The following is a 16,529-nucleotide window of genomic DNA, read 5'->3' on the forward strand; positions in this document are numbered from 1 at the left end:
AAAATGAGATGATTGAACTAGATTATCTCTAAGGTTTTGTTCCTAATATATTACTTCGACAACTCTATTCTATTTGCTTCAACATGTGTTCTTTCACAGCAGTTTGGGGAGGAAAGGAGTCCTCACCAATTCCTTAAATTTCAAAATCCTGTTAAATGATTTATCTTTCATTACATTTTTCATTTCAGTGGGTAGTAACAAAATTGAGTTTTAATTTCTTCTCTAGGTAGGAGTCTCGCTTGTTCTGATACTTCCCTCATACCACGTTATCCAGATAACTCAAGTATTTGGAAAGAGAGAGAATATCAGAGGCTATGTAAAAGTCACAAAGTGGCAGAAACTTTGACTACTTATTCATTGTTTATTTTCCCCTTTCTTCTAATGGACTGAGCACTGATTTTGTTTGGCTGTCTTGTCCCCCAAGTCACTCACTGGAACATGACCCCATTCCCACCTGGAGGGGTAATAATCAAGTGGTTGATTTAAGTATAGAAAGTGAAACAAGACTGACAGTGGGAAGTGAAAGGAAGTTATGTGGGTGCCTTCAGGGCTAGGTTTCCTAACTGCTTAAAAGGAGGCAGGAAAGAAACTTTGGATTGTAGTTCCATATGTAAGGACCTTGGAAGTCACCACTTCCACCTCACACAAATAAAAAAGCTGAATAGACTAAAAAATCGCAGATCTATAGACCTTCTTGAGGGTCTGTAATAGGGGAGAGCACAGAGCAAAGTACTATCCCCAAGATCAAAGAGACATAGGTAGATATGGAGAGAACCACCCCTTAACCAGAACAGACTTGTGAGCAGAATCTTCGTCAGGAACCAGTTCTGGGGTAGGGAACCCTGAACTGTAATTGATGACTTGCTAGAGGTTCTCTCCAGGGAACCCAGTTATAGGGAGGCCCCCACAATATGGTGAGATTTACCTTCTTCCAGGACCTTGACCAGACTCACAGTAAATATTAGAGAAAACTCACCTCAAGCTTCCAACAGGAATGAATGGAAAAGGAACCATTCTGAAATAAGGCCGAGCACTCTGTCTTAACAAGGCCTGCCTTCAGGAGAAGCTAGTTAACCAGAGTCTAATTTCCTGAGGTAGTATCAGAACCTGACTGTCCTGCGGGAAGGGAAATGCCCAACTCCAGCCCACTCTAGCCATCTTGTCCCACTGTGGAGGGTTAGAGGGCATGGGGAAAGTACTCAGAAACACCTGGGAGATTCACAGACCAAAGGCATAGGCTTACAAAAAGGCAGTCATTGAATGTGGTCTCTCTCCCTCAGAATATCTTATTGTACTGTACTCACCTTTTCAATTAAAATATCTTTGGCATATCTGAATTGCCAGCATCACTGTTCTTACACTTTCGGGCCATTATTAAGTAGAAAAGAGTTACATGAGCACAAGCACCCAGGCAGTTGATCTGATAATGTAGATAGCTACCAAGTGGCTAACAGGCTAGGAGCAGAACTACACTGCATAAAAGGATAATTCATTTCCCAGGTGGGATAGTGCAAAATTTCATCACTCTACTTAGAATGGCGTGCAATTTAAAACTTGTGAGTTGTTTATTTCTAGAATTTTCTATTTAAGATTTTCAGACCAAGCTTGACCATGGGTAACTGAAACTGCGGAAGGTAAAATTATGGATAAAGGGGGACTGTTGTACAGGTAAAAGACCTGCTATTGGTATCTGAAGAGGGAGGTGGTAGTCTTGTAGGACTGAAACCTTAATCTGTGGGGTCTGATGCTAACTCCTGGAGGATAGTGTCAGAATTGAGTCCTGGGACACTCAGTTCATCTTGGAGCGTTGCTTGGTTGTATGAAGGTGAAACCCCCACACATTGGAATTGGATGCAGAATTCTTAATGGTATTTCATTATATGGTTCTTATCAAAGTCAGAGAAGGAATCATACCAAATGATCTTTAAGCATTTTACTGTAACAAGTGTATTAACCAGCCATTTTTTAAAAATTGGACCAACACCAGAGACATACGAAAGGATGCTCAGTATCACTAGCCATCAGAGAGATGCAAATTAAAACCACAATGAGATACCACTTCACACACATCAGAATGGCCATCATAAACAAAGCAACAAACAGCAAATGTTGGAGAGGGTGCGGAGAAAAGGGAACCCTAGTGCACTGTTGGTGGGATTGCAGACTTGTGCAACCACTATGGAAAACAGAATGGAATTTCCTCAGAAAACTAAAAATGGAAATGCTTTTTGACCCAGCAATTCCACTGCTAGGATTATATCCTAAGAACCCTGAAACACCAACCCAAAAGAACCTATGCACCTCCACTGTTCATAGCAGCACAATTTACAATAGCCAAGTACTAGAAGCATCTTAAGTGCTCACCAGTAAATGAATGGATCAAAAAACTATGGTACATTTACACAGTGGAATTCTACACAGCAGAAAGAAGGAGCTCCTACCCTTTGCGACAGCATGGATGGAACTGGAAAGCATTATGCAAAGTGAAATAAGTCAGGCGATGAAAGACAAATAATATATGATCTCACTATTAACAAGAACCTAATCAACAAAACAAACAAGCAAGCAAAGTATAGCCAAAAACATTGAAATTGAGAACAGACTGACAGTGATCAGAAGGGAGAAGAGTTTACAGGAACAATTATAAAGGAAATATGGATGACAACAACAAGGGGGGGTGGAAATGGGGGAGGGAGGTGGGGGGGCAGGGGGAGTTGGGAGGGATGGAGGGAAAGGCAAAAAACTGTACTTGAACAACAATTTAAAAAATTAAAAAAAAAATTGGACCAAGGCTTTTTCATTGACAGTATGAACTTCACTGACAGGATTTCAGTGTTGTCCTCCTTGCGTAGACCATACCCTTGATGCATTATCTGTAAATCCTATATTGGGTTTAAGCGATGTAAGAATTTAGACACTTAAGAATCAAACTCAAGCCAGAACCTCTCTGTAGGTTTAGTGTTTGTCTTAGTGTTTCAGTTGTCTTGGCCACACCCAGTTCAACCGCACTTTTATTTTTTTTGTTGTTGCTTGTTTGAATCTTTTTAAAGTATACAATGTAGTGATCATAGAAACAATTCACTTTTTAAATTCCTATTTCATTAGTTTAAATGATAGTAATAAATTGTGTAGTTATGATTGCTGGTACAATTGGCACAAACAGTTGTGGTGACAAACATCTTATTCTTGATAAACATACACCCAGTGGTGGGAACAAAAGTGCATGGTCTTATTAGTGGTACTCTAATAGTCAAAAATGTATGGTGTGCCAAAGTCTCCATTCGTTTTACTCTGGAAGCAGAGAATATTGATTGACCGTGTGAGTCCGTTAAATGAAGATTGGTTAAGAACTTGTGTTTCATAAATTTAGATAACCATTTCCCTATTGGTGGTCACTTAAATTGTTTTCATCACTTTGTTTCCTATGATGATCAGTAAATATACTGTAATCTTTTGTTTGCACACAGATAGGAATACCTTTGCCTAAGAAAAGTTCCATGAAATGGAATTCATGTATATAAGGGGATGGTCATTTTTTCATTTTAATAAACTTTACTAAAAGGAATCTTAAATATTTTGTTGTTTGAGTTTTAATATTTAACTGTATTAAATTTAAAAATGATAGGTTAAATTGTTAATGGACCAGTTTATTTCCTTTTTTCTTAAATTGCTTTTTAAAGAGGGAAAACTATGTACATGAGTCATAAAATACATTAATAGTATTTAAGCCTTTGAGTCATAGAATTCCAGGGATCCCTCACACATAAATGACTCATTTTTGCTGTGTGCAGTGTGTATGATTTATCCTGTGTAATAGATATGTTTCTCAATTTGAGTAATATATTTCTCAATCTGATTATAGTTAAACACTCTGGGGAAGTTTGCTGTTTAATGATTAACACCGGAAACCTTAAACCAAGGATTCTTTTATTATTTTTTTATTATTTTTTTAAGATTTTATTTATTTATTTAGAGAGAGGGGAAGGGAAGGAGAGGGAGAGAACCGTCAGTGTATGGTTGCTCCTCTTGTGTCCCCAACTGGGGGCCTGGCCTGCATCCCAGGCATGTGCCCTGACTCGGAATCAAACTGGCAACCCTTTGGTTTGCAGGCCCGCACTCAATCCACTGAGCTATACCAGCCAGAGCAAGGATTCTTTTATTAAAACAACTGAATTAGGACTCAAACTTTCAATGAAGTCTTATATTTTAGTGGTTCTGTCTTAGCTTTTTAATGACTAATTGTTCAGTAATTTCTGTGCAGAGAAATCTGTTTGCTGGAGTATTGGAAATTTGTTGGTGGTTAGAGAGACTGAACTCTTAGCTTACTAAACAACATTAATAGCCACTCGACTAATCTCCCTTTACTGGAGCACCTGTTACTGTTATAAGGCCAAAAACAATGTCACAGATATATTAAAATTATATGAAGAAGTGAATAAAGAGACAGTGATGATTTTTACATCTTTATAATGCCTTGATAAAGTACAGCTAAGCCTTTCTTGATTGCCTATGAATAACTTTTCTGTTTTGACTAGCATTTTTTACTAATGTATTCTTGATAGTCTAACTATCCTTTCTTAGAGCAATCGAGGTATTGCCAAACTAGAAAATTATTACAATGTGAAATAAATTTTTTAGTTATCTTAAATCTTGAAAGCTATAGTATTCTGATATGATAGGAGACCCCAAAATACAATAACCTAGCCAAAGATGTGTGACTAGTGTACACATGTATACTAGTCAAAGAAGTATAACTTCTAGTATAACTGCTATTGAGAGAGATCATGATCCAGTTTTGTGGGGTAACCCTGCTCTACAAGATTATTCAGATTTTGTTGCATGACACACTTCTAAAATACTGGTCTATCTCTGCATGGCCAAAGCTGGCTCAGTTTTGCATCTGTCTTCTAGCTTGTGGGAAGTGGCAGAGTATTAGCCCATCTCTAAGGTGGTTCTTTTTTTTAGTTGAAGGTGACCTGAAAGTGTGCCTTTCACTTCCACTGTCATACCGCTAGTCCACACTAAGTAACAAGTCTAGGAATACACTTCTAGACTTCAAGGTAGCTAAAACTCTATTTCTGTGGACAAAGCGGGAAAGGGACAAGTGAAAACAATTAACATCACAAAAGCCTTATTAAAAAATTGTGAATTTTAAAGTAATTATTTCTAAATGAATAGCTAGCTTTCTCAGATGCAACCAAATCAGCAACACTCTCACAACTTTAGATGCCTTGTAAATATGAATTAAAAATCCTGGAATGTGATTTTACCCTAAGATCTTGCTTCTCAAACTAGAAAACGTTTGAGGGGTGTAGTACATGAAGCCATACATTAGATGCAGCTTGTCTTTCTGAAGGAAGATTTGGAAAAGTGTATTTTTGGTATTTAGAAAGGTAGGAATATATATTTAAAACTAAAAATGAAATGGCAGGGACTCTAAAGAAAACCTTAAGAGTGTATTAAGGAATGATTTCAAATCCTCAAAGGAAATTTCTCTTTTTGCCACCACAGGCACTCCTGTAGTAACATTTTGATAAGCAAAAATTTTGATTTGTTAAGGTTTGTTTTATTTAGTTAGGTCAACAACTCTAAACTATGTAAACTTATGGAAATATATATTGGTGGGGGTACAGTATGAAGTAAAGAAAATTTGCCTGTGTATGTCAGAAGCTTAGGTATCTTCATTCAAAGAAAGTCTAAGAAACTGTTTTTTTGTCATCTTAGATTTTTTTCTTTTATTCTTTGATGCACTTTCAACCATTCTTTCAAAGCCTTTTTTTATTTGTTGGTTTTTGGTTTTTGGTTTTTGGTTTTTCTTCTAGCAAGGAAATGTTCTGGGACTTGCAGACTAGACTTGAGTTGTGGAAATAGTAAGCTGGTAGTTAAGTGGTTTTTCTTCATTTAAGGTATGTTAAAATTAAGTATATATTAAAACTTATGTGTCACTTTTCCTTCTTATCACAGGACAATGAAAAGAGAACTCCACTGCATGCCGCTTCGTATCTTGGAGATGCAGAGATCATTGAACTGCTTATTTTATCTGGTATGGTAAGCTCTATAAAATGACAGCACATCATGCATTTTTTTGTTGTAATTAATATTTATCAAGCCTAATTGACTATTTCTTACTATTTGGTTAATAAGCTGAAACTTTTTTGTTCATTCTATAAATATTGATCTCACATCATGTGCCAGGTGTTGTTTCAGAGGTTAGTGTACATTAAAGAACAAAACAAGATCAGTGACCTTGTGGAACATATATTCTAATAAAGAAAAACAGGCTGTACATGCCAGTAAATTTTACAGGCATTTGTTAGTTGTATGTTAGATGGTGATAAGTGCTATTGGAAAATGAAAAACCAGATGAGAATAATGGGATGGATGAGCATTATATAGGGTAGGGTATTATATAGAGTATTCCTTGTGGACCTCATTGACCCCAGAATGTCTTGGAGATCATTACAGTTCTCCAAGGGGGAAGTGATGGTCGCTTAGTCCATTGGTGGTGGTAAGAAATGGTATGGTTGTAGATAAATTTTGAAAGTGATACCAGCATGATTTCCATCTTTAAATAGCTTTCATCTAATTGTACTTGAGGACCTGTAAAACACATTTTAGGAAATTATATTTTATTTTAAATTCCTTCTAAACTGTTTAAGAATTACAGTATAAAGTAATGGTACAACTATCTCTTAACAGAATAGCTACTATTGTGGTTAAACTGCCTATAGTCATAAAACAACTTAGGAATATTTTTGTTGCAGCCAGTTCATTATAAATGATATTTATTGAGAAAGGATGTGTGTATTTGAATTGTGCCTGTGTTGCCAGATCACACAGACATGTGTATAATGAATGTAATTAGAGCTATAGTAGTATCATTTCTTTGATATTTGGGAGGAGCACTGAGAGAAATTTTTAATGACAATTTATTAAATAGTAGCCTAAACATAAGTTTGCCATTATAAGTTCATAAAATTTTTAAAATTTGGTTTAATAACAAATTTCATGATCATATGGAATTAAATATCATTAAATATGGACCTAGCTAATATTCTTATATTAATTTCTCCATGAATAACTTCATCGTTGATGTACTTCCTTGAACGTGTCTGTTCTTTATGGTTACTAACTCACTGGTTTTGAATTGAAATTTACTAGCCATAGAACTGAGGGATTTCAAGAGAAAAATCAGATGTTTTCATAATTGAGACATCTTCAGCTATAACGTGAATGAATGGGATACAGTTTAATATATTGTATTTTCCTTACAAACATTGTCCAAGAAACAGTTTTATGTTAAGAAATAGCTAGGTTATAAAAAGTATAATTCCAGTTAGTTTAATGTCTAGGACTTAGGATGAGAACTTTGCTGATGCATATTTTTCATTTTAACACAGAATTCTGTCCATTTACTTTCATTTTAACATAAGAACTTCATGACTCAATATAGAGAGATTCTTTCTGCTGTCCCCACAACCTCATTTAAAATTTTTATACCTAGGAGAAACTTTCCAAGTGTTCAAAGTTTGACTTAATTCGTCCCTTTAAAAGTAACTTTGCATCAAGGGTATTTAGTTACTTATAGAAGGTTGACTTACTGGTATTTATGATAGTCAGATGATCCTTATGAGTGTGATAGTATCAGATATCAGCATGAAATAAGCATTTTAGAGAAAGCTTAAAGTCTTTTGAATAATTTGAATAAAAATCATGTATAAATTAACTATTATACATGTATAAAAATTTATGTCAACCCTTCTTTGAAAAATATTTTTAACATTGTATTTTACCAATCTTATGAAAAATAACTCATGTAGCTGTTTTTAAAAGGAAAAACAAAATTCTAAATTAATGTATAGTTCTCAGAATAAAAAATTAAGTTTTTAGTTGTTTCCGGTCATTATCTCCCCTAAAAAGGCATAAACTCCCCAGAAGTCAAGGATTTAAACTGCTTTGTTCCCTAAAATATTTACTCCCAATGCATAGATCATGATGAATACATAATAGATTCTGAGTAAATACTTGCTGAATATATGTACGATTTTAGCAATATTCAGTTTAGGCTCAGTCTCCTTTTTTGAAGTTTGTTCACATTTTGGTTTCAGTTTTCCAAGTCTTTAGTGGAAATCAGACTGGGAGAGGTGGAAGTAGGTTAGTAGCATGGGGTTAAAGGGGATGAGGTAAGGGGCAAGGAGGTAAAAGAGAAGGAAGGTAAATGATGTATTTCCTGTGGGTGCAAATCAAGCTCTTCCTTAGGAGTTGATAGCTCTTCAGACTATCTACTGGGTTCTAATATAAGAAAAATAAAATAAATAAAAGCATAATTGGATTTGGAGTAAAATGAGCTGAAATGAAATCCAAGGCTAGATTTCTAAAATAGACCCTCAGTGTTCTGCATTCAAATGAAAAAATAAACCAGGCTGCGTGTTGCCATGAGTGGCACAGCAGATAGTATAAAGAGCTAATTTTTCATCCTTGACCTCCTCAGCAGATAAGTGGGGATAATAGAAATTTTACAGACTTATCTATAAAATAAGGTGATGATATAGTTAAGATAACCTAGAAAAGTACCTGATATATAATAGATAATTAAAATGTGGGCTATTATTTTTTAGGGAACCATTCTCTTTTCTTTAAAAATTCTCCCTTTCCTATTTTGAAATCTAGTGATATTCTATGAGATATTAAAGTGGAAGGATTGACTTAACTGTAGGGAAAAGTGGAAAAGAGCTTATTTCCATGATCTAGAAAAACAAAAAGGCAAACTATACTCTTTATAGTTGGAGCATATAAATTCTTATTCAGCAAATTATTGAATCAGAAAGCAGCTTTTAAAGCTGTACATAAGCATCTGACTGAACAGGGCTTCTAAGTAGCTGAATAAATAATGAGGGTTTGTATAATTTATAATTAACAGAGTTACAACAAGTTAAAAGCTAGGGAGTGATCAGGATATGTTCCTAACCTAAAATTGATGTTACACAGGATGGCTGCCATGGCCTGCTATAAAAATCCACTTTTACCTGAATCAGAAGGAATTTTAGTTTGGTGGATTATCGTATTTGCTATAACTTTTGTGTATATGAAATGACTTATGCTAATTTTTATAAAAAATAACGATTCCAAAATGTTTCTTCTGTTTATATTCATGTTATATCAATTTAAAATTCCCATTAACTCTTTGAAAGTTGATTAGAATGGTTTTATAAAATATATAATACATGATTTAGAAAACACTAAGTATAAGCCAACTGTTGAATTCTATGAAATAGATTTCTAAAATAACAAGCTAGTAAAAATAACCTATATTCAAATTTTATATTCAAATTCTATTTAAGAATTTTCAACAATGGCTAGATCATCCAAACAGAAAATCAATAAGAAAACTTTGGACTTAAACTACAGATTAGAACACATGGACTTAATAGACATTTACAGAACATTTCATCTAACCACAGAATTCTCATTCTTCTCACATACACATGGAATATTCTCCAGGATAGATCATATGTTAGGTCACAAAACAAGCCTTCATAAGTTTAAGATCAGAGTAGAAATAAAGGAAATAAAAAGATCAATAAAACTAAGAGCTTGATTTTTAAAAAGTAAAAAACACAGACCTTTAGCTAGACTTACCAAGAAAAAGAACTCAAGTAAATAAAATCATAAATGAAAGAGGAGACGTGACAGCTGATACAACAGAAATACAAAGGACTGATCATAAGAGAGAATTACGAACAAATTATATGTCAAATTGGACTACCTAGACAAAATGGATAAATTCCTAGAAAGATACAGGTGAATCATGTACAACATACAATCAAGACTGAATCATGTAGAAATAGGAAATCTGAACAGACCATTTACTAGTAAGAAGATTGAATCCATACTACAAAAATACTTCCTAACAAAATAAAGTAAGTGCAGGACAGATGGCTTCAATGCTGAATCCCACCAACCAACTTGTAAAAAAAAACAACAACAAAAACCAAAAAATTAATACTAATTATTCTCAGACTTCCAAAAAATAAAAGAGAAAGGAACACTTCCAAACTTTTTTATAAGGATACCATTGCCCTCTTAACAAAACATTCAAAGACACTATAGAAAAAGAAAATTATAGGCCACTGATGAACATAGTTACAAAGATCTTCAACAAAATATTAGCAAACTGATTTCAACAATACATGAAATCATACAGCATGATCAAGTGGGATTTATTTCAGGGATGCAGGATAGGTTCAACATCTACAAATCAATCAGTGCATCACATTAACAAAGTGAAAACTCATATGATCATCTCAATAGATGCTCATATAGAAAACGTATTTAACATAATTCATTGTCTCTTCACAGTAAAAGTGCTCAACAAAGTGAGAATACAGAAAACATACATAAACATAATGAAGGCCATATATGAGAGATCCACAGCTAACATCATACTCAAAGGTGAAAAGCTGAAAGCTTTTCTTCTAAAATCAATAATGACGAGAATGCCCACTCTCATCACTTTTATTCACTGTAGCCTGGAAGTCCTAGCCAGAAGTGTTAATTAAAAAGAAATTAAAGTTATTTAAATTGGAAAAGAGGAAGCAAAACTGCTTCTATTTGCACATCACATGATATTATGTACAGAAAACTAAAAAGACTCCACCAAAAACTGAACTTAATAAATTCAATAAAGTTGCAGGATACATAAACCATAGAAATTAAGAAAACAATCCCACTTAACAGTTGCATCAAAAAGAGTAAAATAGCTAGGAATAAATTTCACCAAGGAACTGTACACTGAAAACTGTAAGACATTGATGGAAAAAAATGAAGAGGATACAAATAAATGGAAGGACATTTCGTGCTCATGAATTGCAAGAATTAGCGTTGTTAAGAGTCTACCACCCAAAATTCACAGATTCAATTCAATTCCTATCAAAACTCTAATGTCATCTTTCACAGAAATAGAAAAAAAATTCTAAAATTTCTATGGAACTGCAATAACCAAAGCAGTCTTCAGAAAGAGCGAGAGAGTTGGGGGCATCATGCCTTCTGATTTCAGATTGTATTACAAGGCTATAGTAATCAGAACAATATAATATTGACATAAACACTGAGACATAGGTCAGTGTAGCAGAAAGAGAGCCCAAAATAAACTCACACATACATAGTCAATTAATTTATGATAAAAAGAATATATAATACATTGGGGTAAGGGCATTCTCTTCAATAAATGTCCAGTTAGGAAAATTGGACTATCACATGCTAAAGATAAAACTGGACTGCTGTTTTATACCATATACAAAACATAAGGGGTAAGCTCCTTGATGTCAATCTTGGCAACGATATTTTGGATTTGATACCAAAGGCAACAAAAGTAGAAATAACAAGCAAGGCTGCCTCAAACTAAAAAGCTTCTTCACATCAAAGGAAAGCAATTAAATGAAAAGACAACCAAAAGAATGGGGAAAAATATTTTTAAGCCATATATCTGATAAAGGGTTGATATCCAAAATACATAAAGAACTCATACAACTCAATAGCAAAACTTTTTAAAAATCTGATTAAGAATTAGGTGGAGGAACTGAATAGACTTTTTCCCAAAAGAAAACCCCATAAATATGGCCAACAGGTACATGAAAAGTTGCTCAATATCACTAATCATCAGGGTAATGCAAAGCCAAGCCATAGTGAGATACCACTTCACAAAAAAGCTGTCATAAAAAAGGCAATAGATAACAAGTATTGGCATGAATGTGAAGAAAAGAGATCCTGGGGACTGATGTGCACCGTTGTTGGAAACGTAAATTGGTATAGCCATCGTGGAAAACAATATGGAAATTCTTCAAAAAATTCAAAATGGAACTGTCATATGATCCAGCAATTTCACTTCTGGGTATCTATCCAAAGGAATGAAATTACCATCTCAAAAATATAAACACTCTCATGTTTATTGCAGTGTTACAATAATGGAGACATGGAAACAACCTAAGTGTTTGTCAAAAGATGAATAAAGAAGATGTGGTACACATATACACACATGGTGGAATAATATTCAGCCATAAAAAAGAAGGAAATTCTGCCATTTGCAACAACATGGATGAAACTTGAGGACACTGCACTAGAGAAATAAGCCAGACACAGAAAGAGAGATAATGCATGATCTCACTTGTATGTGGAATCTAAAGAAACTGAACTCACAGAAACAAGATAGATTGGTGGTTGCTAGAGATGGGGAATAATATGGTATGAGACAAATAGGTAAAGGTGGTCAAGAGGTATAGATTTCCAGTTATAACATAAGTAAGTTCTGAGGATGTAATGTGCTACATGGTGACTATAGTTAATACTGTATTATACCAGGTGAGGCAAAAGTAGGTTTACAGCTGTGGGTACATGAAACACAGAGTTTATTCTTATATTATTTCTTCATTATTGTATTATTTTCTATATAAACAACTGTAAACTTACTTTTACCTCATCCTGTATATTTGACAGTTACTAAGTGAATAGATTAAAGCTTTCATCACAAGAAAATAAATCTTTAACTATATGAGATGATGGATATTAAACTTGAATCATTTTGCAATATGTGCATGTCATATTATGTTGTACACCTAAAACAGATACAAAGTTATATATCAATCTTATCCCTAGAACTTCAGGCAGGGATAAATATCACTCAGAAGAGTAGCCTTCAAGTATATGTGGACTCTTAAGGTTCTGTATTGGTCTGTATTGGTGCTTCGGGGGTTCTTCTTAGCTTTGATTTGAATGCCATGATTGTTGAAGCCCAGGTTAGACACTGATTTCCATACTCCTGATTTGAAAACTACCTTGTAATTGTATTGTAAGTTTATTTATAATTTAGAATTGAAATTAGGTATTCATCCTGATTGATTTCTTTGATAAAGAAGATAAGTACATGGAGAAAAAAATAGGCAACAACTTAAACTACTTTTGTCAGAGTGATGAAAACAGTGTAGCAAAGGTTACGGGAGATTGATTTTGCCCTTAATTACCAATAACATGTCACATTACGTTAACCTTAACTGGTGTAGACTTAAGAAAATAAGCAATGTGAAATAATCCCCACATAGTTCTGGCATTATTGAAAAGTGATGACATGCTTCAGTAAGAGCACACAATAAAGTAAATTACTATAATTTTCTATTATAAAAACTACTTTGGTATCCCTGGCACGATTATTTGTTCCTAAAATATTTCTTTAAAATGAAAAATAAAGAATATAAAAAATTTGAAATTACTCTATAAAACCATGTTCTCCCGTGTTCATGTTTCTGGTTTTGATTATTTTCTGACTTTTTATGTTGAGAAATTAGGAAATAGCTTTCTTTAATTTGTTTCACTCTTGTGTTTTCATTGTCAAGCATTATGACTTTGTTATTTTGTAATCATAATTCCTACTGTTTACGTATGCATACACACCTCTGTCTTTATCCATAGTTTCTTTCTCTATTCCTAAATTTAAAAAAAAAATTAGAAACATTTTATTTATTTTTAGAGAGAAGGGAAAGGAGGGAGAAAGAGAGGGAGAGAAACATCAATGTGTGGTTGCTCCTCTTGCGCCCCCTACTGAGGATCTGGCCTGCAACTCAGTCATGTGCCCTGACAGGGAATCGAACCAGTGACACTTTGGTTCACAGGCTGGTGTTCAGTCCACTGAGCCACACCAGCTAGGGCCAAGTTTTTTATTTTGATATATCTCTTGGTTGAGTAGACACTACCATCAAGTGATTTTTGTTTTCATATTTTCAGTAAGAACTTGTGGATGTCTTATTTCCTGGTATCTTATTTATTTGGGACTGTTGCTTTTTTATTTAATTGAAGGGTAGATTGGCTAGTAATAAAAGTTGGATCTCCATCTGTCTTAATCAGTCTTTCTGATTGTAATTTTTCTTTTCCTTTTAGTTTTAGGTTATTTCCTTATACCTGTCCTTCGTTCATTCAGCAGATATTTAAGGAGCATGTCTGTGTATCTAGGTACTCTGGGCAGAGATGTGAATAGAATAGATGAAGTCCCATTCTTCAATGTGTATATGTTTTAATGGGGAAGACAATAACAAGTTAATGTATATAGTGTGTCTTATAGTGATAATTGCTATGACAAAATTAAAACGATATGTTGGGTGAGGCCAGTTGCTATTTTATATTGTGGTATCAGGAAAGGATTCATGATAAAATGGCATTTAAAAAAGTAACTGAAGAAAATAAGGTAACAACCCTTGGATATTTGGAGGAAATTGAGAGAACAGCAAAAACAAATGCCATGAAATGGTAGCCATGTGTGGAGGCAGGTGAAAGGAACAGTAGGAGATGAAGCAGAGAGGTTGGAAGGGTTCCAGATCATGTGTGACTTTGTAGGCTGTGGTAAATAAAGACTTGCTTTGGCCCTTAAAGTGGTAGTAAAAAACAATGGAGAGTTTGTATTGGAGTGACATGGTTTTTAAAGATTTACTCTGACTGTGGTTTCAGATTCTTAACTGTGCTTTAAATTTTGTTTATTTTTTCTATTATTTATAGACTTTTATCTGTAATTATTTTATTTTCCTTTTTCTTTCCTGACCTCTGCCAGTTCTCATCTCTTTATCTTATCTTACCTCTTGCTTGGAACTCTTTGAGGTTTCTCTTCAGAGCTTAATATCTCTGAAGTTGTATATAGAGAGTAGTTTACAAGTTCATTCTCTCCTTTCCTGGAATAATTTCTTTTAAATATATCTATTAACTGTATTTGTTCAATTTACTCTGGTCCCTTATATTTTTGTTCTAGTCCTGTGATAGATACTCTCAAATTCTTACATGTCTTTGAGGAATATGCTTCTCTCCAAAACAGCTTTTTACTAAATAGAGTACGGAGAGGCGAAAAGTGAGTATCATTTAGGTTTGCTTTCTTAAAATAGCTCTCAAACCAAATGTGTTTTCTCTCAACCCTAACAGTGGACTCTCTCTCTTTAGTTTTTGATGTACTTAGGGTAATACAGGTGACTTGACAGCTCCTTAGATCACAGGTTCTTAGGTAGTGATCTGGTGATTGAGTTTTACCCTCCATCTTTAGCTGATCAAAAATAATTGAGGTGTCTGATTGGTCCCTCCTCTAGCACTGCCCTACCTTGTTCTTCTGTGTTACAGAGTTCTGTAGGAAGCATCACCTATGGAAAACCCACACAGCTCATTTAAAAGATTGTTAGATTCTAGGACATAGCAGAGAAAAAGGGACAGATGGACATATACACAAATATGATCTTGTAGAAGACTCAGTAGTCTTTCCAGGATATGAAGAAGCATCACTTGACTTGAGGTCCTTCCTCATTTTGATACAGATGTCACTGTGTTTGGTAGGAATTCTTTATAGTTTGGTTTGTGGCTGTAGCTGTTTTCTTGTATTGAAGATGGTATTTCTTCACATCCTCTTTTCTATTTTCGTTTTTCTTTTTTTTTTTTTAAGAGAAATACTCTCTTTAACCTAAAGTTCAGGACTAAATTTATTGGAAATCAAATGTTTATACAGGATGCAACTTTGAGATTTGTATCTCAGAATTAAGGGGTATCATTTTTGAAAAGTTACATGTAGTCAAACCAGTGAATCCTTCCATAGATTTGATAGTAACACTGAAGTGTAGTAGAATTAATTTCATGATTATTATTGAATGGAGTGAAATAAGAGGAAACAGTGATTGCTTTCTATATCTCAAATACTATGCTAAATTTATCCTTTTCATTTCTCTCATTTTGTCCTCTTAACTGTAAGGAAACTAAAGCATTTAGAGATTTATGGCTGAAAGCTATACTCCTGATTAAAGCTAGGACCAGCATTCAGACTCAGACAATCTGACTGTGCAGAGTCCCTATTCTTTTCTCTTTTTTTTAAAGATTTTATTTATTCATTTTTAGAGAGAAGGGAAGATAAGGAGAAAGAAAGAGAGAAAATTAATTATCAATGTGTGGTTGCCTCTTGCACACCCCATACTGGGGACCTGGCCCACAACTCAGGCATGTGCCCTGATTGGGAATCAAACTGGTGACCCTTTGGTTCATGGTCCATGCTCAATCAACTGAGCTACACCAGCCAGGGCCAGAGTCCATATTCTTAACTCTTTCATAATCTGAACACTTCTTCCTCCCCTCTGCACTTTATACCACCCTCCATACACACTAATCATCCCCCCCACCCCCAGCATTTAGTGAGATTTCTGTAGGTTGTGACTTTTAATTGAAGAACTCTGTTTTAAGGACTTAATTTTTTGGCTATCTAAATATAGATACTTTTATGGAAGCTTTTTACTTACTGCTTGTACAGGCGTACCTCAGAGATAATACGGGTTGGGTTCCAGACCACAGTAAAGCAAGTATTGTAGTAAATCAAGTCATAACCTTTTTGCTGGTGGAAGATCTTTCTTCCTACTTGTAAAAAAAGACAACGCCTGTGAAGCGCAATAAATCAAGGCACGATAAAATGAGGTATGCCTGTCTTTAAAACTGTAGGTTTAGCAGTGCCTCAGACTGTTTCCATTACA

At 34.4% G+C, this 16,529-nt stretch overlaps 1 protein-coding gene across 9 annotated transcripts in view; it reads left to right on the top strand.

Annotated features, from left to right (window-relative positions):
- ANKRD28 (ankyrin repeat domain 28) overlaps window positions 1–16,529 on the top strand; it is a 177,224-nt gene that overhangs the window by 90,130 nt on the left and 70,565 nt on the right. For all 9 annotated transcript variants that reach the window (XM_045856627.1, XM_045856629.1, XM_045856630.1 and 6 more), the window contains one exon: window positions 5,965–6,043. In XM_045856627.1, the coding sequence (XP_045712583.1) occupies window positions 5,965–6,043 (79 nt within the window). The remainder of the gene's footprint in view (window positions 1–5,964; window positions 6,044–16,529) is intronic.

The sequence above is a fragment of the Phyllostomus hastatus genome, unplaced genomic scaffold (genome assembly GCF_019186645.2).
Source record: "Phyllostomus hastatus isolate PE091 unplaced genomic scaffold, TTU_PhHast_1.1 phas_scaffold_129, whole genome shotgun sequence".
Taxonomy (NCBI): Eukaryota; Metazoa; Chordata; class Mammalia; order Chiroptera; family Phyllostomidae; genus Phyllostomus; species Phyllostomus hastatus.